This window comes from Chamaea fasciata, unplaced genomic scaffold (assembly GCF_029207755.1).
Source record: "Chamaea fasciata isolate MVZ Bird 193981 ecotype frontalis unplaced genomic scaffold, bChaFas1.0.hap1 SCAF_2, whole genome shotgun sequence".
Taxonomy (NCBI): Eukaryota; Metazoa; Chordata; class Aves; order Passeriformes; family Sylviidae; genus Chamaea; species Chamaea fasciata.
The window spans coordinates 86,277,164-86,299,990 of NW_027094087.1; the positions used below are offsets into that span (position 1 = coordinate 86,277,164).

General features: G+C 45.3%; 1 protein-coding gene across 7 annotated transcripts in view; it reads left to right on the forward strand.

Annotated features, from left to right (window-relative positions):
* The first annotated feature begins 227 nt into the window (after positions 1-227).
* Positions 228-22,827, forward strand: part of MAP4K4 (mitogen-activated protein kinase kinase kinase kinase 4) — a 164,395-nt gene continuing 141,795 nt past the window's right edge. For 4 of the 7 annotated variants that reach the window (XM_066176606.1, XM_066176607.1, XM_066176608.1 and 1 more), the window contains exons 1-2: positions 228-1,012; positions 1,372-1,437. In XM_066176606.1, coding sequence (XP_066032703.1) covers positions 956-1,012; positions 1,372-1,437 — 123 coding nt within the window. In that variant the 5' untranslated portion in view covers positions 228-955. The remainder of the gene's footprint in view (positions 1,013-1,371; positions 1,438-22,827) is intronic. The other 3 variants (XM_066176610.1, XM_066176612.1, XM_066176613.1) reach the window with 3 other exon arrangements.

Genomic DNA, 22,827 nt, shown 5'->3' on the forward strand with positions numbered 1-22,827 from the left:
TCCCTCCCTCCCTCTCTGTCTCCCTCTCTCTTTCTCTCTCGCCCCGCGAGTTTACCCAGCAGTGCTCTGGTGCGGGCGCGTTTCCGCCGGTTTTTCCTGTTGGAGAAGGGAAGGGGGAGCTGTTCTCTCTCTCTCTCTCCGCTCGCAGTGTATTTTCTCCTCCTCCTTTTCCTCCTCCTCCTCCTCCTCCTCCTCCTCCCCGGCTATCTTTGTCTGGCTCGCAGCACCCCGCTCCAGCCCCGCGCCCCTGCCCGGCCGCCGCCGGGACGCGCAGCTCCTGCCCGCCGGTGCCCGGCGCCGTTTGATGCGAGGGCAGCGCCGCGGGAAGGGCTCCGAGGCGGCGGGGGCTCCGCCGCGGCGCTGGGCGTGAGCCGCCCCCCCATGCGAGAGCGGGGCCGCGGCTGCCACTGCCGGCTCCCGGCGTGAGCGCCGCCGGCCGGGCCGAGCCGTGCCGTGCCATGCCCGGGTGCGGGGCGCATCGTGAGGCTGCCAGAGGCTGCCGGCACCGGCGCCGCTCCTGCCGCCGCCGCCGCGACATGGTGTGAGCCCGCTGCCGCCGGGGACGCGCGGGCACCCACCGACTCACCCGCTCACCCACCGACCGGCCGGCCGGGATCCTCGGGGGGATCCAGCCCCGCACTGCAGCGCGGGGAGACGGACGAGGGACAAACCGCAGCACCCCTTCTCCTTCCTCGTTCCCTTCCTTCACCTCCCTTTCCCCCCTCCTTCTCCTCCCACCATCCATCTATCTATCCATCATCCCCCCCGCCAACCCCTCCCAATGCTGAAGAGTTTCAACCCGGCGGGGCTGGAGTGAAGAAGGGAAGGGCGGAAGGGAGGAGAGGAACGGAGCTCCGCGCAATCACAGCTGCTCCAGGGAGGGGGGAGCGGCCTCGCTATTATTTAACAGAGAAGAAAAAATATTTAAAGGAAAAAAAAAAGAAGAGACAGGAAAATGGCGAACGATTCTCCTGCAAAAAGTCTGGTGGATATCGACCTTTCCTCCCTGCGGGTGAGTGCCGGGGGCCGGGGCGGGGGCCCCCCGGGGCCGGCGCGCCCCTTGCCGGGGCTGCGGGGCCGGTGGGGTGGGAGCGGCCGGGCCCGGGGCCGGTGCCGGGGCGCGGGGGGCCGCGGCCGCATGGGGGGAGCCCTCCCGCGGGGGCGGGCGGGGGGACCGCGGCCCTGGGCTGCTTTTCCTTTGTTTGCATGTATTGGCATGTGCGTGGAAAAACAGGGCGCAACAGCTGCACGCCGCCAGCAGCCGGGTTCGCTGGCTGGGCTCTGCCAGCAGCCATCGCCTGAACAAAAATGTAACCCCGCTTCTCTTCTCCCCTTTCCTCCCCCGCCCCCTCTGCCCCTTCCTCCCCCTAGGACCCCGCTGGGATTTTTGAACTGGTGGAAGTGGTTGGCAATGGCACGTACGGGCAAGTCTACAAGGTTTGTGTCAGAATTTCTTCTCCTTTTATTGTTGCCGATTTTCCAGAGGGTACCCGGTGCCTGCGGCGGGCTGAGCGCACGGCTGAAGGCGAGCCACCCGCGCTGGCAACCGGGAACAGTGAGGGGTGGTAGAAGTGTTGCCCTTGTCATTGTTGCCGGCCTTGTCAAGTTTGTCAGCCTCTTGGCCTCTGCTTTCTCAGATGCGGACAAATTACTCTTCCAAGTAGCCATCCTGTAATGATGAAATACACCTTTATTGTCCTTTTTCTTCTCTGTGCTCCCTCCAGAGAAATGACCAAACCAAGTGGACGCTGTCAGAGTCTGGCTGGGTTATACAAACACGTCCACAGGCTTATTCAGCTTTGCTGCTGGAAATCCTTATGGAAGTTGCTGCAGCTGCAGTGACTTTAGACAAAGACATTGGCCTTAATTAAAATTGTCACCCGGTTTCCTTGTTGGAAAGCCTTCAGAGTGTTGAAGCAATGGAGTTAGGGGCAAGTGCATCTGATGGGCTGTGCAGAGATGTGGGGTGCAGAGTGACAATAATAAGTGGCCGAAGCTGAGAAGCTTATTTTGTGAAAATCAGAATTCCCAGAATAACCTGTTTGACAAGTGTATGACTTTAAAAAATAGAAATCAGAGAGTGCCCATGTGGGTGTGAAACTAGCCTACTTTTTCTTTTTTTCCCCTTTAGTGTGCAGTCAGTGGAACAAACAAATCTTGAGCTTGCATGACTTTGCAGTGAGTGCTAGCTACCAGGATGACTAATTATTCGCACAGAATTAATACTTGGCTAAAGATTGAAGGCTCTAGCCTTAAACTGTAGAAATGCAAGATGCATTTGGAGAGAGATGAAGATGCTTAGCTGCTCGTTTGTTTTTTTGGTTGTTTTTTTTTTTTTTTGTTGTTGTTTTGTTTCTCTTTTTGCTTATAAACAAGGGAGTGTAATTGGTGAGCTTCCCTGATGGCAAGATACTGCTGCTTGCAGCTCCAGTAACTAAATAAAACGCTTTGGTGCCTCTTCTGCAAATGAAACACATGTCAGTTTGTTTTGAGGGCGTGAACCTCAGCCTTCCTGATGGAGAATTAGTCTGCCTGCGCAGTGTATTAGTTGCATTTTAAGACTTGAGCTGGAATAGCCAGGCTGCTGCTGTTGGTATAAAGCTGGAAAAAAAGAATGTGGCTCAAAAGGCCACAGGAGAGGGGGAAGATGAGTAAAAAGCTGCACTTTGACACAATCTTGACCATTTAATTTTTTTCTGCCATTTGAAAGGACACAAATTTTTTTCTGTAATCGTTTGCTCTCAGAGCTTGCATCATCTGAACCCTTATTAAAAAAAAAAATTGGGTGTGAATGTGTGACTTGAAACTCTTCTGTTAATTATTGCAATTCAGTGCATTGTTTCTCAGTGTACTTGTTAATGCTTTTGAGTTAATGAGCAAGGTTTTCCTTAGTTTAACAGTCCCGACAATCGAAATTTTAAATTTTGTTTTCTTTAAGTAAGGTAGAGCTCTCCCAGAATAGTCAGCATTAGAAATGAAACTGAGCACATGCATTTATTGTCTTGGAAGAGTTGAATGAACACCTGGCGTCTGAGGGCATTGCTGTCACTGTGATAACGGGGAGCAACAGGCAGTCTCCTTTCCTGCTATAGAGCCTGCTAGACAGTAATGGATGGACAGGTGTTTTAAGTTTGGGTTGGCACTGCTGCTTCTTAGGCATTTGCCCACATTTGTGTACATACACTGATAATGTGGACACCTAGCAGGGCTGTATGTAAACAAATAATTCCAAACCAAAAAACTTCCTTGCTGTGATGAACGTCTTTCTTTCTAAACTAATGAAGTTACTAAAAAAAAAAGTAGTTGTTGCAATAGTATTTAACTTTCCTTGGCCGCCTTTTTTTTGCTAGGAAAAATGCTCCAGGGACATTCAAAGATATGACTGAATGTGGATGTTTAGAGTTTCATAGGAACTGCATAACCGAGGGAAAAAGGTGTTTACACTGTGTTTGCTTGTTGCCTTCCGCTTTCCTCCTATCCAGCAACCACTTCTTGAAATCCCTCTTCCTGGATGGTTTTCTTTCCCTTCTAAGCGGTCTGTCATCCCGAGGGGCTGGGGGGTGGGGCTGTGGGTTGCTTTTGAGGAGCCGAGCTCCGAGATGTAGTTTGATGTACTTCCACATTCGTGTAGAGGCATCAGCGATGATGTCACCCGGGAGCGGGATTGGCTGGCTACCTGCCACTGCGGGGAGGACACGGAGGGAGCGGGAGAGGGCATGACGTTATCTCTTTGTCTAGCTCATACACCCGCCGATGATGCCGAAGGTCGTTTGCCTGGCTGGGGACTCAGCCTGCCAGCGACGCTGGGAAGGGGACTGCGCCAACCTGTTGACAAGCAGAAAATAGTCCTGCTTCTCTCCTCTTTGCCTCAGCTGAGCTAGCTGGAAATAGCTCATCTTTCTGGCTAGCGATATTTCTGTAGCTACTTTTACCTTAGCTTTTGCTTTAGCTGTATGTAGGTGTGTAGATGTTTTTGCATGTATGAAATGTGAGGGCAGCCCTTGGATGTTTGGCACCTAAATGCAAGTGGAGTTACTGCTGCATTTTATGCATTAAATGCGTTGGCTTAGGTGGCGTGTTACTGTGGGCCTAGGACCTCTGTGGTGAGGTGGTAAAAATACTAAGTTTTATGTTGCTGTGCTTGAATTGGGGTAATGTCTTTAAACTGAGAGTGGGTTTAGATTAGATATTAGGAGGAAATCCTTTAGTGTCTGGGTGGTGAAGCACAGGGACAAGTTGTCCAGAGAACTTGTGGATGCTCCATCCCTGGAAGTGTTCAAGGATGGGGCTTTGAGCAACCTGTGGAAAGTGCATGGCAGGGGCTTGGAACTAGATGGTCTTTAAGGTGCCTTTAAGGTCCCTTCCAACCCGAACAGTTCTGTGATTCTATGATTGCGAATTCTATAGAGTTTATATTATTATTATCTCCATAACCTTTCTCACACCTCTCCTGTGTGAAGAAGCCTTGTGTGTCAAGAGCAGCTTGTTACACAGTGGTGAATTAATGGGGGCGGGGGGGAGGGGAAGGAGGTTCCCCAGCCCTGGGTAGGTAAAAGAAAGGGGTGTTTGGGGAAACCTTTGCCTAGCACAGCTTCTCTAGTGCTGCTCGGAAATCCTGGGGAATGAGAGGTATTTTCCCTTTCGTAGTTGGTTCGGAACCCGAGAACGGTGGCGTGGAAGTTGCACCACTTGGATTAGAGAGAAAGCAAAGGGTTAAACGCTGCCAAGCACGGCCGGCAGCGTTCGCTCCGAGCCGAGGCGGGAAGGACCGTCTGCAGGACCCCCTGGGTCGGTCCTTCTGACACTTTTAAGGAGTCCCAGGCCAGTGCTGGCGTTAGGAGGGAGAAATTTCCCTTGGGTGGGTCGGTATCAGCTGGCGGGAGCCGGGCGGCGTGTGCGGGCCGGCCCGCGCCGCGCCTGTGCCCGCGGCCCGCGCCCGCTGTGCCCCGCCGGGCAGGGCGGCACCGGCAGCGGCACCGGCACCGGCCCGGAGCGGGGTGCTGTCAGCCGGGCCGGTGCTCTCCGTGCCTGCCGCTGCCTTCTGCTGCGGCCGGGGTGGCGCACGGATGTGCTGACCCTCTCCTTCCCTCTGGAGTCAGCCCGGTCCCGCTCCCGTGTAACTAGGACTCGTAGCCAGCTCACCGAGTGGTCGGCTGCCTTAAGGGCTTTTTCTGATCTTTTGCAAGTAGTGGGAGAAGCATTTTTAGCGTTGCTGCGGTTAAGATTTTAGTTTTCCGCATCCAGCAGTAAGCTTAATATGAAATTTGGCTTGCACCAAATGAGAACGCTCCTGAAATTTGTCTCAAGATAAGGTCTGAACTATGAGTCTGCTTCCCTTCTGGTTTTTGGTATTTTTTTAATGCAAAAATTACCTGTGACCGAAAGGGAATTGGTTAATGCTTTAGAAATGTTAAAATCTCTATCATCTGGTCATTCATAGAGGCATAAAACTTTGTAATTTTGCTATTGAGACTGAACTATGTTAACTTGCTCAGTCACTTTCTCTTTTGTTGTGTGACTGTTGTTAAAGACATCTAACACTTTAACCATTGTGAGTGTGCTGTTATATGTCACAGACATCGTAATTCTCTTGTGGCAGCAATGACTTGGGTGGAAGGGTGTATTTGTGGGAGTTCTGAGGCATAACAGGAGTACATTATAAAGGTGAGAATTAGGGATGATACTCCTAATTGCCCTCAACGAAGGCTGGAGTGACTTTCTAAGAGCCTTGTAATAGTTAATTCATAGTGAAGGCTTCTTTTGTTGATCTATGTTGCAGCCTTCCAAAAGTGCATGTAAATGATGTGTATTGTCTAACTGCTGGCTTGTAAAAGGAAGTGATGTAAGATGTGATCGTTTAAATGCTGATTTGAAAGTAAATTAAAACTTGGCTAAATGTTTTCCCACGCTAAGGATACCCTATTTTTGTCTTAATGGACTTTCTGTCTTACAAGGTGACGGTGTTGGGGGGGTAGGAAGATAGGACAGTTCTTGGTATTCTCTAGTAACTCAGTTAAGGGTGTTTTTTCCGCTCTCTCTCCCCTTTGTTTCTCTTGCTGCTAAAGGGACATCATTGTGAATTCAAATGATTTTGTTAAACATGAATACAATTCCAGTCTTATCACTATAAAGACAAACTGTACTGGCGATCAGTGAGGTCACTGGCTGCCAGGAACTGGTCCAGACCAGCTCTCTTAAGTAGTATGAATTGCGCTTCTTCCCTTACTCCTCTGATTTTTGTGGATTGTGTTGCAAAGTGACACCTTGCTGTTTTAGAAATTGTGAAGGACCAGGCGGCGGCTGGAATATTGGCATTTTTTTGGGTCCTTCAGCTATATGTTTACTCTTCTGTACTCCTGTAAACTGGCTGAACTTTTGACCAGTTCTCTGTCACCCAAATCCTTCTTAATTAAATATACAAAAGCTAGGCAGGTGGCCAGTGGGGATTACTGATATTTATTTTTATTGAAAAAAAAAAAAAAAGGAAAAAGAGAAAAGAAAGCAATGTGCCAGTTGTGGGTTACCACATGTCCCTCTTGTTCTTCCTCCCCCAGTCCCATCTGTCTGTTTGCAAAATGTGGGGGTTTTGCAAACTCCTGGAGCAGGGACTCCTTATTCTGAACTAATTAGAAGAGGAACCCAGCACTCTGGGACCAGGGTGTGTGGAGGGCTTCGAGGTGGTGGATGTAACAAAATCCAGCCCAGAGTTTTGTTCTGACTCGTAGAATTTTTTTTTTTCAGCTTTCTACAGGAAGGTATTTCAACTGGTGTGGATAAAATTTCAGTTGAAATCATCTGGTACTCTTGCTTTGCTTTTTGCATGTGTGGGCTCTCTCCCCCTTGGCAATGATAGGGGTCATTTCCCTGGGTTTGTATGGGTCGATGGTTTTTCCCATCAAGGTCTCTTCTTCTTGCACCAGGCATGAGGAAGGTGAGCTTTATCTGTAAGGCCTGGAGTGGGGGTTTTTAGTCATTTTGGGATAGTGAAGAAGGGAGAAAACCAGGAACGTACACCTTCCATTCCTTACTTAATTTTTTTTCTCTCCTAGCAATGTCATGTAGTTTGGTAACATGTTGTCAACTTCCAAGCACCAGAGCCTTGGCTTGATGGCATGCCGAAATCCTTCTTTTGGTCTCTGTGATGATGGCAGGTCTGCACCTCCCACCCAAGGGAATGATGTAGAGGAACGTCCCCAAAGGCAATGCAGCATTGTAAGAGGTGCTCACCCTTTGCATTTCCTTGCCTTCAGCATATACATTTTTTAGTATAAATTTTTTGACTAGAATGCTAGCTATTTCTCATGTGGTCTAGCATGTGTTTATATACACATTATGTTCTAGTCATCTTTTCAAGTGGTACTTGCTGTTGCAAGAGCGATTGTAGCCCAGTACGTTGTATACCTACCCTTCTGAGATCTGTTTTCTGTGGAGAAAAGTGGTATTTTTGTTTTTTCCATTTTGTGTTTCTGTCTACTCTGGCTCCACCAGGCTTTGGATGATGTTGATATTTAAGCTCAGTAGTGTTGACTTGCACAATGTGAGCTTGACTGTAGTCAAAGTTACGGTAAGATCCTTATCTGCATTGTTACTTTAGGTCTCAGCCCACAGAAAGTGGCGGAAAGAATTCAGCTTGCTTGAATGAGAGGTGGATTTGGGAGGGGATCTCATAGCTTTGGACAAGAATATCAAGTATTTTATGTTTGTAACATTATGGGTCCCTGATTATTTCTCAGGTTAGCACAGGCTCAAGAAACGATACTGTTTGCTCTAAAATCAGACAGCTATGGGAAGGAGGAGGAAAAAAACCCAAATTGTGCATACCTCTTGGGAACCTTGAGGCAGCTTTCATTATAGAGGACCTGGGGATTTTGACATTGCATCTCAATATTATTTCCAAAGTGTATTTTTCCCTTGGATGCATTATGAAACACTTTCACAGAGGCACAAAATATACAACACTAATTACAAGCTGTGAAGTACTGCAGAATGGCCAATACTGTGTTATGAAGCTCATGATACCTGCACCTAAGCCTCATTCCTGGTCCTCTGTCGTGTCCTGAGCAAGGTTTGGTGGTATCTCCTCCAAGGTGGCCTGTAGTCCTAACTCGCGTGGTATCTATTTCAGTGTTAGAAAAAGGACAGATTAGCTTTTTGTAAGAGGAGCAAATACTGACTGGAGACTTGATAGTATTGCTGGCAAAGCACTCCCCTGCTCTCCCAGGCTTTGCTGTCCTGCAGCAGAGTGAAATCTGCTGTTCTGAGTGTAATGAATAATCACAAATTGACCTCAGTGGTGTTGGTTTTAATTTGCTGCTGATTGGGAAATCTGTGAAAAGCAGCACTAAAGGAGGATGAAATCACAGGGACTGGGGAGTGGAGATGCTCAGCCTTTTAGAGGATTTGCCCTTTTGAGGCACATAAAGATCAGGCAGAGGTATGGATGGAGTAGGCTTCTCTCCACTTCACTTAGAAATTGGTGCAACTAAGTTCTGTCTCTGCCCTGTGCAGCTCAACTGTGTGGGCATGAAGGGTGTTGACATCTCCCAAAGGTTCTTCTATGGCCTCCTGCTTGACCTTGCATCATAGTTGCAAGTGAAGGATGAAATCTACAGGAAGATTTGGAGTTAGGAAGAGATAGTAGCACTGTTCAGAGAGAAGCATTCTACTGAAGGTGAATTTACAGAGGAAATCAGAAGATGAAGAAGGAGAATATGGCTCAAATGTAGAGAATGAATGAGAAGACTGTTCGTAGTTGTGGGGAAGAAAAAGAGTGGAGTCAGGGAAGTGCTTAATATAAGAAAAAGGAAGGGACACCTTAGTTGTTAGTAGCAACATATTAGCACAAATAATTTATATTAAAAATGCATATATTATGAAAGAGATTAGCTTTTAGCCATGGCAGTTCACTAGTCAGCCAGGCTTTGGGTTTATGCACACCAGGGGAATGTTCATTGTCAAGTTTTTGTGCTGATTTCAGCATGGTCCAGGCTGAGGAGACTTCCCTTAGCCTGCCTGGCTGTGTTGCGACCATGTGCCAGAATAAGAGATGCCTTTTGGGGGAGATTGCTTCACACTGCTGGCAAAATGCTTCTTTCCCACCGGAGCCGCACCTCCCCGGGTTGCTCTGGCACTGTGGCTGTCATTATCACTGTACAAATAGGACACTGCAGGTGCCAACATGTCTTGATTGGCCCGTCTAGCAATAAAACAGCTAACGTGGTAAAACTCCTAACATGGATGCAGTTATACTGGTATTGTAGGGCTTATCTAGTATGTCTCTGTCACCTCCCTTTGGAGCTGTCCCGTGGTGCATTGATAACAGCTGCTCTCCGTGCAGGGATTGCGGTGACTCATGGCTTTATGCCTGTGGCTGAAGGAGCCACATGAGCTGTGGCCACTCTCTTCCTGGAGCCAAGGTAGTGCTACCCCTGGAGAAGGTCTGCTGTGGGCTGCAGTCAGGATGGGGCTGTTGGTGGTGTGCCATGGACATTTGTCTGCTTCCTCCCCTGCCCCTGTGTGCCTTGAGCACCCCAATAGCTCCCTGGCTCTGGGGCTCCTGGTGGGGTCCAGTTGCTTACTGATCTTCTCACCACCCTGGTTGAGAAAGTCCTAAAAGATCCCTCTGGGCACCGTAGATTTGCAGCTTTGATGGTGTGGTGCTGCTGCACTCTGTACCTGCTCCTGAAGGTTTTCCTTCTAGTCCCTGCACATGGAAATGCAGGTCCACACGTCCATCCGTGACATCCCTCTGCTTCTTCCTTGACTACTTATCTCCCAAAATGGCTTTTCCTTTCAGTTTGTCTGTCCATGGAGTTCACCTTAGTTTCACAGGATATTTTAGGGCTTTGAAAGTTGTGCAGGTTTTATGTGTAAATATTTGGGTCGCCGTCTTCTAATGTTGTACAAGTCCATAGTATGGACTTGTTGGCTGTAGTTCTGCACCTGGAAACTTCACCAGAGGACAGAGGTGAAATGGGAAAATGTTACTTAGGTAGGTAAAAGAGTGGTGGCAGCTCAAAATAATCAGTTGCATCAAATCTGTTTTATTAACTTCCTGTGGACTACCAAGGCAATAGTTTACTCTGGCTGGTTTACCTCAAAGCTGATGTGCCCTGGGACTGGCACTGTTAAAAATACTTGAAGTCTTAAAATATGACAATTTCAGTTAAACTCTCTCAGTTTCAAGAGCTTCTTCACAGGATTGAGAGAGAGTAGCTGTAGGGAATGACAGTGGGCAAGAGTTCATGATTCTAATTTAAACTCAAAGCTCAAAACAAAATAAACCTGTTTCAAAACTGCTCCCTAAACTTTGAGCTGTCTGATGGTATTGGGTTGTTTTGTTTTCAAATGCAGAAAAGAAAAGCTTAATGTCTATGGGTTTTAATGTGTTATCATAAAGTATTCTATGCCCTGCTTGGGTTTATGTATCTTAGAGTCAGGGATCCCCCAGTATTATTTTGGTTCATTATTTTTCTTTATTTTTGTAATTCCTAAAGGGAAACCTAAGTTTAAGGTTGAAAACTTAAAAGGAAGCACAGCTATACCTGTCTTACAAGGTTGTTGTCGAGGGGGAGCACTTGTAACTGAGTGATAAACCCTTACAGATAGAAAGAAAGAAAATACACGTACAGAAGTAAAATCTAAATGCTGGTGAGCCCTTAGCTGTAGTCCACTACCATGAGTGACTGCAATGATGAAAGTAATTCTTGGGGGAGCTGGTGCAGCAGAGTTTGCAAATAATGATGAGGTATTTGCTGACTGGAAGCCCTAATTAAATTTGTTTTGTGTTTCCCAAAAAACTGATAGTGCTCTGTATCTCCAGTTATGTTATGGTGGCCTGATGGGTGAAAAATGCATTTTGTAGTGAGAGCTGCTTTTGCGTACAGATGCTCAGTAATTTACAGCTTGTTTCTGTGCAGTGGGCTTGGATGGTACTTTTGAAAGTGCTTAAGTAGGTGGGCTGCTTACTGTCCTTTTGTTGTCTGATCTGAGCTGTGTGCTCTTGGACTCAGTGGAGAGAAATAGGACAGAGGAATGGCCTCTGGAGATAACTACCACAGGATGAGATAAATTGCTCTTTACCTGAGTCTTTGCCTCTTAGGTAAAATGGGAACTTCCGATGAATGTCTCACTTTTATGTTTTTCTGAACAGCTGAGATTGGACAGGTTGACCCCACTCTGTACCATGCATGTAGCAGCTCTTGCAGTCCATGTTCTTTGTGGGATATGTAGTAGAAGTGAAGATGCCTTTGGAAGTCAATGTATAAAAGTTGTATGAAACCCCACTTGCCCATCATGGAAGGGAAGCATCCATTTTCTCAAAATAACCTCTTAAGTAAGTGTTTTTGCATGTACCAAGAGGTGAATGAGCTTGCTTTAAGTTAGGATTCTCGGCACTCTTATATGAAATATGGGAACTTACATGAGGCAGTTTTTCTCAATCAAATCCCTCAGAAGTTTTGCAGAAATAAATCTATCAGTGTGAAAAGCAGTCAGTGCCTTGTGTCTCTTCACTGTGCTTCAGCAAAAGCACTGGGGTCTTTCCTGTTCAGGTAGATTATACATCTATAGTGAATGCATTTAATCTAGGTTACTGTTTGTCAGGTGAGAATTATAGAGGTACTTTAGCTTTTTGATGATGTTGATAAGGGTTGTAGTTAAGTGCCTGACGTTCAAACTGTTTTTTTCAAATGTGTGCTTCTCTGTAAAGTATCCTTTCCCATCAAACCTGTTTGGTATTTATTTATTTATTCTTCCTACCTGTGTTGTTGTATTGCTTCTTCCTCTCTGTAAATTCAGCTAGTAGAATTTAGTCTGGCTGTGAATCTTGTGTTTAAATCTCAACCTGTTGTAAATCCAAGTATCTTTTCTCTAATTAACGCTTGGATTTTTTTGAGATAATATCCTGGATATTCCTTCAGCAGCTACAACAGACATTCCTGAAGTACTTGAAGTTTCAGATTCCGCAGCATTTGTTAAACCTCAGTTTCAGTTGCATGGTAATCTCCTGTACAAACACAGAAGGAAGTGGAACTCTCATGTGCTTCTCTGATACTCAAGTTATCCACTGTGCTTTACTTCAGGGTGAGGAGGTTGGAGGGAAGTACTGTGGGGAACTGGTGTAATTTATTCCCAGCCACCCAGAAATACATGACAGATGTACAATCTAAACCTCTGAAGACAGAGTAGTTATGTGTTTTAATCAAAAGAGATCCTTTCTTTTGCCTTAGAACTGGCTGGGAGCAGTTTTCGTGCTTACCCATGCCAAAGAGAGGGAAGACTTTGCATGCTGACCCTGTGGTCTCTTCAAGCCTGCCCAGAGAAAGGGTCTGAATGTTCTCGAGTGACTGGGTGGGTGGATCTCACAGAGCAAGTTTCATGGTATCCCTGCTTGTTTTACTTGCATTTGTGGTGGAATTATGTGCTGGCCTGCAGTTAGTGAGGTTTCTGCTTAGCTGTCTTTTGCAGAAAGGCCTGAACTGAATTGCTCACATTTAACTGTATTGCTGTCTGTAACGGAGGTGAGGAAGGTATTAGGTTATTTTACTATGACTAAACAGCAGCTTTAATACCTTTAAAATTCGTATATTGACATTTATGAGCAGATATCACATTACAATGATAGCTTCAGGGGCCTTCTGCTGCATATGAGAGCTCTTGGTCGATTTAGAAAGCAAATAAGTAAAATTTTAAAGGTACCCTAACACAGCTAAGCATGTTAAATCGAAAATGCAAGGTGATGCTATATCCTTAGATTATCCTGTCAACCGCCGCTATTTCAGCAGATGAAGTTAATGATGTACTGTCGCAGGAGAAGGAACAAAAGGTGCATCATTGAGAACTACAGGGGAGTCTGGGATATGAGAGCTTGTCCTGGGGTCTGTTTGGGGTGGTCCCTGTGCTGCAGAGTTGGGATTTGGCAGAGCTGGCATGACTCCAGGCTCCCTTAACTTGTCGCCTTCGCTGTGTTTCTGGTGTGGTCTTGTGGGGGAAGAAAGAATGTCAGCCTATTAATAGTGACAGCACAGACTTTCTCATCTTCATCTCTTAAAAATCACTGGAATGCTTTGAATAACAAATAATGAAGAATCTTCTTTTTGTTTTTAAGCCGAGTGTTGTGAAAGGTGTACTTTGCTCTTCTCTTCCCCTGTGTGGAACACTGAAATTCTCTGATCTGACTTGTCCATGGGGACTATGGAGAACACTCTGTGCAGCACCTCTGTGTGTTTTCACCAAGAGTTAAGTTCTGGGGCGATGACGAGTGAATGTGGAGAAAATGTTTCAAGTCATGTGAAAGTAATGTTACTTGCTAAATAACTTGAGTGTTAAAAGAAGCAATGGGAAAAGCTTTTCTTAGCCTTCTTGCAATCTTATATGGCAAGAAATGAAAATCTTTAATACTGACCTAATTTTATTTGTATTTAAGATCAAAGAGCCCTTGTGAATGAGTTGCTTGTCTTGTCTGTCAGTGGCTTTATGGTCTTCTGAATGGCTTGAGGCACTAAATCAGTTCTGAGTAATGCTACCTTTCCTTAGGTTTCATCTGAGGTAATGGAAGAATGCTCTAGTTTCTTCTTCAGGAATAAAATTGTATTCGTTATTGAGAAGACTTCTTTTGGGCTAATTGCTGAGTTTGGTGGTGCCTCCTCATGGACCAAGTGTTGTGGCAGTGCTTGTGCTGGACTTTGGGAAAGGATGAGAGAAATGGGCAATGAAACCACTGTCATTGACACTGCCACTTTGTTCACTGATCAAGTCCTTGCTGTGATCAGGGCTGGCTTGGAGTGTCCTCATCTGCTGCTGCTCTGCGCCTCTAAGCTCTTTGTGAACAGGGTGTGTGGTCAGTGTGTGCTGGTGGTGTAAGAAAGCGTGTTTTGTATACATATGCTATGGTTGCACTGGGCTGCATGGGAAGGTTTTATTTTGTGCTCCCTATCAGAAGGATTTCAGAAAGGATTGCAGAAAGGAGAAGGGAAGGTTAGGCAGACAGATGGAACACTTTGGGTGATATCTGGTTGCTTTATTCCTGCAGGGAGAGGGATCCTGCTGGCTTACATGGTTCAGAGCTGTGCTGAAAGCACTGAGTCTTGGAGATACCTGGGATTGCTGGAGAATCTCTTGACCTGGTAGCTCTATAATGTGGATTTTAGTCTTTCTCTGTAACTCTGATAGGAGATGGGAGAAAGAAATGTGATCTATAAAGATGGCATCAGAGTAGTTTATAGATCTTTGTGAGCTTGGAAACAAACCCATTAACTTGAGTATTAAAGTATTTTGTTACTACTAAAATCTGTTTACTCTGTAGGATTCTTATGCTTAGGAAAAGGGGAGATTGTTCTTAAGGGAAGAATCCCAAACCCTCTTATTTCTTCTTTAAGAATTCTTTTTGTGGGTGCCATTGTCTCAGCTTTTGGCTGTTGTGAAATGGCAGGTGTAGATGAAAACCCATGAAGAGGGTGTCGGTGTTACGGTACCTCTGGGTAGTTGTGGTTAGCTGTGTCTGCTGAGCCGTGACTGCTTGTGGATCTTTGTCAGTGGCCGTGGATGCTGCTGACTTGGCAATGCTTCTTCTCACCTCCTCTGCTTGGAGATGGTGCTCATTTGTGGGAGTGAGAGGTGCCCAATAAATGGGTAATATCACAAAGCCACTTGTGTTGCTGAAATTTACCGAAACGTTTTTGTCAAGGGTAGCTGGAAAGTTTGAGTTGTGTTTTTCTTGCAGGAGGTCTTGGTTTAAAGCTCCATTAATTGCGTGTCAGGTATTGTATGTGTTACAATAATAACCAAGAGTGGAAAAGACTAGATTTATTTCAGTAAACATTTCACCTAGTAAAATTTTAATCGCTTGTCTATCTTCAGAGGCTATTCCTTTTCCTCCTGTGCAGATTGTGCACCCAGCAGCAGTGCAGAGTGTTTCCCAGAGAGATGTGTTTATAACCTGACCTTGAGATGCTGCTGTTTCCGAGATGTGGACAGGGTTGTTCCAAAGATGCCCAGTCCCGAGATTCTTTGCAAGGCAGAGATTGAGTTTGCCTCTGGTGTGCTGGATTTTGTGGGTTTCTTTTAATAGTGACTATGGACAGCTTTGAAAGATGACAAAAACAACATGCTGAAATGACTAGGGCCTTGAGTCTGAATCACAGCTGTCAGCAAAACCACCTCGTTTCGGGAACGGTTCTGTGTGACAGCTGAGAGTCTTGTGAGCACCCAAGCCAAACTTCTCTTCAACAAATATGGGATTTCATGGTTTGAATGTTTTGAGGGAAATGTTTTGAACATCTTTGCTGTCTTAGGCCAGCGGGAATGCAAACCTTAACAGATTATGAGACCACTTGTATGCTGATAATTTAAGAGATGTAAATGTAATTTCTAAGAGATAGAGAAATGTGGTGAAATAAGAGCATGATAGAAGCCATCCCTGTGCAGAGTTGAGGTGTATATTTGTTTAGCTTACATTTTTTTTGTAAAGCTAAAAGTACTTTGACTGTCCAGGAACAGACCCTGTCTGCTGAAATCAAAGGAACTAAACTGAGTGTCAGCCTGCCTCCGGAGCTTGTGGTTAGAGCTGTGTGGGCAAAGGCTGGCACATTTTTGGTTTGAAATGATGTTCACTTGTCAGACTTGAGAGAAAGAAGTATTCTTTCTAGAAATAACACTTTAAGGAGGTGCCTCAGGTCCTTAACTTCTTTGACTTATTCTTTAATCTTTTCTTGTATAATGAATTTTGTAATTTTGCCCTTTTTCTTAGCGGTGGTAGATTTCTCTCCCTTTGTTTTTTGTGTGTTTTGTCCTTGCTGTCTTCCTTCATACTTATCTGATGTGGGTGAATTCCTCCTGCTAGTCTCCCTTCCTCTAAACTCTATACCCATCATCTTTTGCATTTCTTCCTCTATGCTTGTCTGGTTTGGGGGTTTTTTTGCCTAAAAGTAACTAAAAAATAGAAAGGAGATGGTTAAATCCACATGACCTCTGGTATATTGGCTGTCGTTCTGCCAGGATGAACGAGGTATGTTTGTTTTTACATTAATTTGTTGATCCACATGCATTCTGTATCTTCTTTAGAGGTTTTTTTTGTTTTTTTTTTTTTTTTAAAACCCTGGGTTTCTGAAGAAATGAAGCTTTGTCCTGTTCATTCTGTCCTCCACACTTTTTCAAGCTCAGGGCTGACTTCAACTGTGTTTTGCTTTGGGTTATGGGTCTGAAATCCATACAAGTTTCTTGAAAAAATAGATGACTAGGTAGATAGGAGTGACAGTCTGTTTGCTTCTCCCCCCCTGCTTCTCTGTTAAACCCCCTCATTATTGATCATTGGGCAGGTGTGTGCCCAAGCTTCAGGTTACCCTTGCTTTCAGATCTGTCTTCTGCAGACAAGGAATTGTAAATTTTTTTTTTTTTAACTTTGGTCTTTCAGAGAAAAAGGATGGTACCATTTTCTGGAGTTCGGGTGTTCCCCATCAGTCAGACGAGCTCTGAGAGGGGGATGCTCTCTCTCAGGGCTTCTGTCTCCACTGGGATTGAAGATGTGAGATTTGGATATGCTCACTAAAGTGCCTTGAAAGTCTTTGTCTAGACAAGGCATGCTGCCCTTGACACATGCTAAGTTGGTGTGGTTGAAAGCCTCGGGTACTTAGTGTGTGCTAACCTCGGGAGGTAAATCCAGGGCTAGACAAGCCCCCTGAGGAGGTGCTGGACAAGGTGGGGATTTCTTTGCATTTGCTGGGACTTCAGCTGGTGCCTGAATCCAAAACTACTAATGAACAGTCATAAGCCCTGGGTGCTTTTTCTCTTGCCCGCTCCTGTCTGAATAGGGGCTTTTTCATGACACATGCTTGTTTGCTCATGTTTCTCTTTTAAGGAAAGCAGTTAAACTAGGCGATAACCACCAGTAATTCAGTGCTCTGTTAAGCATGTAATAAACCGAGCCCCGGATCTCTTGTCTGGAGCCATTAAAGACTGCCACCCTTTGTTTCTCTCTTGGTGGGGAGGGGGGAAGAAATGGGGCACGACCGGCTTTTGGTGTGGGAAGGACAAAAGGGCACCAGACAGGGGAGAGGTGCGATGGTGCAGTGCTCCCGGGACGGGCACCGCCGTCCTGCCTGGAGTGTGCAGGGTCAACCCCCAGCCTGTGCTCTCTGCCTGCGATGGCTAAACATTGTGAAGTCTGCTTCAGATTTGTTCAAAAAGGAGTTGCAGCCCTTTGTGATTGGTGCCAGTTCAAGTATGGGTCTCAGTTCATCCTTCTGATGCAGTCACCTCTCCTTGACTTTGCTTGCTATCCTATTCTGACCTTTGTTTAATCCAAGAGCAGCCCACCTGTGGGTTAGCCAGTAGCTGATACCATTCTGCTCTGCTTGCAGTCTTTTTTTTTTATTATTTTTTTTTAAATAAAACTACTCCATGTAAGTGTTGGTACAGAGTAGAAACAAAGCTAAGGTTTTAACCAGTGTGTGGATACATATTTAGGAGACGTGTATTATAGAGTTCTAGGAAACTCTATAAACCCTGTAGAAAACAAAACTGAAGAGCCATCTTATCTCTGAACTGCCCCTTTAAGCCTAAAACACAGCCTCTGGTAATCAGTTTGCTCTTTAACAAAGAGAATGGCTTCGTACTCCTTCTCTCTATGATCCTGCGAAAAGCATTTCCAGAGGGTACCTTTCTTACACTTATGCAGAACAAATTTTAGCAAAGCATTTCACTTTCTTCTCTCTTCAGATTTATGAAAATGAACTCCATCATGGCTTTTCAAAGTGTGGGTTTAAGCAGAAACTCTCAAGGCATTTCAGTGCTGGTTCGGATGCAGCTGTTAGTTTAAGAAATCTCTTTTTAAACTGGAGGTGGCTGTTAATTTTATTCAGGAGAGGAAAATGCAGTGTTGAGCTGGATAAACTGTAGTTTAGTTGATACTTATTTTGAGATTGGGTGTGGCAGGTAAAAAGACATTCTATCAGAAATCAGTGAAAGAAAGACTGGTTTAAATTTTGTTGCAACAAATTTTTAACAACCTTTTCTAAAATTTTCTCCTGCAACATAAATTACCAGGACTGCCATCTGGGAGAGCACCCCCTGACACCCTGCTTTGACTTCTTTATTGCAGCACTTCTGCCTTTTCAAAACGTATTGTGTGTTTTAGATGCTCAGCGCAGTTCACTGTAGGACATGTAACATACATGAACTTCAGTTTCTTGGTTCTCTAGGTGTAAGGAGGTGCCTAGTGGCTCTGCAAATGCTGAATGGCGGTGTAGAAGACAGCTGGTGTTAGGCAACTGTTAAAGGGGAAGTGGGGGAATCGAGGGAGGAGAGCAGGTTGTCTCTGTGGGTCTGCCTTCGTTAGCTTGGCTTGAAGCTTCCACGTGGACCGTCACCACATCCCATCTCTGGCTCTGTGGGTTAGCCCGTGCAATTGTCCCCCTGAGACTGTGTGGGCATCATGGCCTTAAGAAATGGTCCATTTAATTTGTCTGGATGATAATAGCTTTTGATGGGGGAAGCTTTAAATGTGGAGTTACTGCCTTTGGAGCCTGGAGCTTAGTCACTGTTTTCCTTGCTGGTTGTGCTTCTCTTCTGCAGATGTGTTTGGGATGATCCGCTGCATGCACTGGAGCGATGCTCTCCCCTTGGGAGCGATTCACCCCTTTGCTTTGATTCAGACTCTGCTGCCCAGGAACTGCTTTTCCTGTCCTTCCTGGGTGCAGAGAGGATGGGAGAGCAGGGACGCACATCAGGCTTATTATACTCAGTTTCCCAGCCTGCCAGGTTTACCAGATGAAGTAAAATTAGTTGTCTGTTCACAGTTTTTTCACCTCATGGCTGAATTGAGAACTGTGCAAAGGTGTCTATGGCCTTGTGCCACACAGTGAGCAGTGGAGGATGAAGAAACTGCTGTAGGTCTCGTCTCCAGCCTTCCACATGCTGATTGCCCCTGTATCCCTAATTCGGTCTTTCAGGTGCTGGATGGTAATGCAGTGGTCTCTTGAGTAGCAGCAGGCAGCAAATTATAAAGATCAAAACTCTCTCACTTAGATATCTGCAGTTTTGAATGTACTCACATAGCCTTTTTTCCCCAAGAAAACCATAATTGCATCTATTTTTTAAGATTACCTCCTCTCTGTCCCCCACCCCCCTGTCCCAATGCCCCCTTGATCTCCAAGGAGGTGACAGTTGTGGAAGGATTGAGCCAAGTCTGTTTTTTTAGGTATTAGGAGGTACTTAGAGCAGTTTCTGCTGAGACCACCATCTGGACAAAGATTCATTTACTGAGGAGCTGCAGTGGTTCCAGGGGGACACTGTTCACATGGGGGGTGTGTGTGGTACCAGCAGGCTGAAAAGGCAGTAAGGGAAGATACTGGCTGCTCTGTGGCTACTTTAGGACACTGTGTTTCTTGAAGTTCTTACTGGATGAAAAAAAGCAAGTAGTTGTTGCAGATGGGCTGGTACTGGCCTCTGTAATGTACTGAGTAGGCAAAGGACTCTAATCATTGTTAATTGCTCCTGTATATCAAACTCACTAATAATATAGGTACTCAACTACTTGTGAATCACTTTTTCCTTCCAATGATCTGGTCCTGTACCCATCCCATACAGGGATTGCTGAAAACAGCGTAGGTTCTTGGGAAGAGTTTAAATTGCAGCGTATTTTCAACTTGACCCCTCAAAGTGTTTGTCTTTTGCCCTCGGACACAGATCTTGTTAGTCCTGCTCTGGTGAATTTAACTGGCTGTGTTTCATGCTCTCTGTGCTGGAATTGATTGAAGATTAGAGCCGTGTGGACACGCCACACATGTCCCTCTCTGGGGGCATTGTACTGGTGGGGCTTCACATTTAGGCACCAGAAGGATTAAAGGGCATGCTTTGGAAAGATACTGTTCCATCTTGCTGATGATAAGCAGCACTGAACACACAGGAAGGAGAGGGGTTAATGCCCCTTTTACCCAGGGTCTGTTTAAAGAAAGGCAGTAATTTAACTAAAATATACATCCACATTTCATTTCTGTTTAAACTGAAATTACTGAGTAAAGAAATGCATCCTGGGAACAGATTAAGCTGTATGTTGGGAGAGGAGCACATTTCTCTCTAGCTCACTTGACAGCAATACCCTTCAGGGTTTTCTGTATTAAATATTTGATAAATCTCTAGTAGACTTGAATTCTGTGTGGTTTTAATTACGTTTGATTTTTTAAATCTGCAGGATTCTGACATCTTTTTCCTTCATCATGATCCTTTTTCATCATGAAATGAGCACTTGGTTATAATTGTAGCCACATCTTGGTGATGGGCAGAGCGATCCCTGTGAAGCTGGCCATAAGGCTGCATTTTCAACTCTGGGAGGTCCAGAAAGCTCTGGTCTTGAAATCTGTTGCTTCAGAAATATTTGGTGAACTTCGTTGTATTATCATAAGGCTGGTTTTATTGCTATTTCCTATACTTTATTAAAAACCTATTATTTAACGGGCAAACATTTGTATTTCCTTGTAATGAACCCTTTTTTTTTTTTTGCTGTTGGCAGCAGTTTGCTCTAGGATTGTTAGCAGCCAGTGCTTCCAGGCATGGTGGGATGGCCAGTGAGGAGTGGTGGGGGAGCGTTTGCTCCTCCTATTTTTTTTTTTAATATTTTATTTTATCAGAATATATTTAGGGTTTTGTTGGTTGATTGGTTGGTTTGGTTTTATTTGGTTTTGTTGACTAATTTCTTTTTTTGAGCTGGAGGGAGGTTATTTCTCCCAGTGCATTCTAGAGCAGGAGTCTGGATCTTCCTCTCTTGTTGAGTTATATTTGGGGTGTATTTGCCCATCTGTAAGTATGTAGGTGCCACTGGCCTCTGTGCCCGTTTGCTTTCTTCCCCCCACTCCCAGCTGGGCACAGCCCAGATTTTTCACCTGCCCCCTGCATTGCATTCCCAGCCTTTGGAAAAACTTGTCTTGTCAGGGAGCCGTAGGCACAGGTGATTTCTGCTGAGCAGATGCACCTGCATTTGTCTCCGTGTAATTTATATCAGCCGGTGCAGTGGAGTTCTCAAAACACTGAATGGAGAGGAGGGAGGTCAAGGGGAAAAGAACCCAACCAACCAGCCTTGAGCAGTTGCTTGTAGCTGTTACAGGCAGCCTATTCTTGCTGCTTCTTTGTCACTCACGTGCTTGGGGACTGCAAAGCATAAGAAAAAGAAATCTACTCCAGAGAGAACTTATTTTGCTTATTCACAGTACAGATATCTTTCCTAGCAAGAACACGGATTTTTTTTAAAAGGGAAAAGTGCTGATTCTATGTGAGCAATCGTGTTATTTTGTTGTAATGAATACCTTCCTGTGTAAAGCAGGACTGTTAAAAAATTCTTTCACCCAGCTAGGGGTGCAGGCTGGTGTTTGGTGGTCTCTCCCCATTTCTCCTTATTTTGACCAGCTGTTTGTAGCAGGTCAAAATGTATTATCAATACATATTTTGCAGCTATTTGTCTTTTGAGACACCCTTTCTGGAGATGTTTTCTGTGACTTAATTTTTTTCTCCCCCCTCCCGTAATGGTATTTTCTTGGTCTCTCAGTTTGCATTTTCCATACTTCAGAATATTTAATACTTGAGACATTAATCTTTCTTCAGTCTGTTTTCCATAAGGTTACAGGTATGTAAGAAATGCTGGAGACAGCTAAAGCAAAAGACCTTCCCAGACAAGAAATATAATACAAGGCACCTGACTAGCTTGGTCTTGTCCAGCTGCCCGCTAGCCGCCCTCCTTTTCCCTCAGCCTCAGGGCCTCCATGAAGTCTCTCCCCTCCAGATTTGCCAAGTGCTTGGTTGCCTGTTAATCACCGGTAATAAAAGCATGTTTAAGATCAGGCGGGTGTCTAGGGATACTTGTCAAGACGATGTGTCTCCTCAGTCTGTGCAGCTTTTTCCAGCAATGAGTGTGGATGGTGTGACTCAGACCCCCACAGTGCAGCTGGGCGAGCAGTTCGAGCAGTTCGAGCAGTTCGCCTGTGGCTGCAGGCTTGGCCATTTCCCTCTTAGCCCTGCTTTGTACAGAGACGGGTATCGGGCAGTTCCTCATTTTTCAGGAGACATCAGGGAGGTTGTGTTGTGTATGGCTGGGTAGAGCATGTGTTAGGCATGGCACTAGTGAAACTTCTGCTGAAGGGCTGCAGCTCACCCTGCTCCTTTCTCTGAGACCAGATGTGTTTTAAGGGGGTTCTACTGCTATGGACAGCCATGGAAAGCTGCTCTCAGCATGGATATGGGTCGTAGGGTCACGGTCACATAGCTGATGAGGGTTGATCTGTCAGGGCTCCTGTTAGCCATGGATGACACTCTGGCTGACTGCAAGTTTGAAAGCTTAAGCTCAGGTGGGAGCTGTCTTTGTCCATCACCTGTCTCAGCGATGCTCGGCAGCACCTTGGTGTTTCCCAGTGCCGGTTCAACTCTTCTGTCAATTCCTCTCTGTTATACAAGTCATTTGCTGACAAAACAAAGATCTGGGTCACTGCTCTTAAAATAGATTCAGCATTAGGCAAATTGCTCAAGCAAGCTCTCCTTTCCTCTGAGAAGGCAATGTCAACCCAACCTCATAAGGATGCCCCTAAGAAGCACAGCATCTTACCGCACACTTACCCAATACACTTTCAAAATACAATGCCCAGCTGTTTGCTCAATATTTGACTTGTGCCTTGGAGGGTCAGGGATTTTTTCTTTACGTTATTCAGATACGTGATCAGTGTGAATTGTTTTGTTTTTTTTTGTTTAGTTTGGGGGTTTTTTTTGATTTTGGGTTTATTTTTGGTGTTTTTTTTTTTTTTTTTTGGTGGTAGTCCTTGCAAATCATTTTTTTCTTTGTGCTTTCAT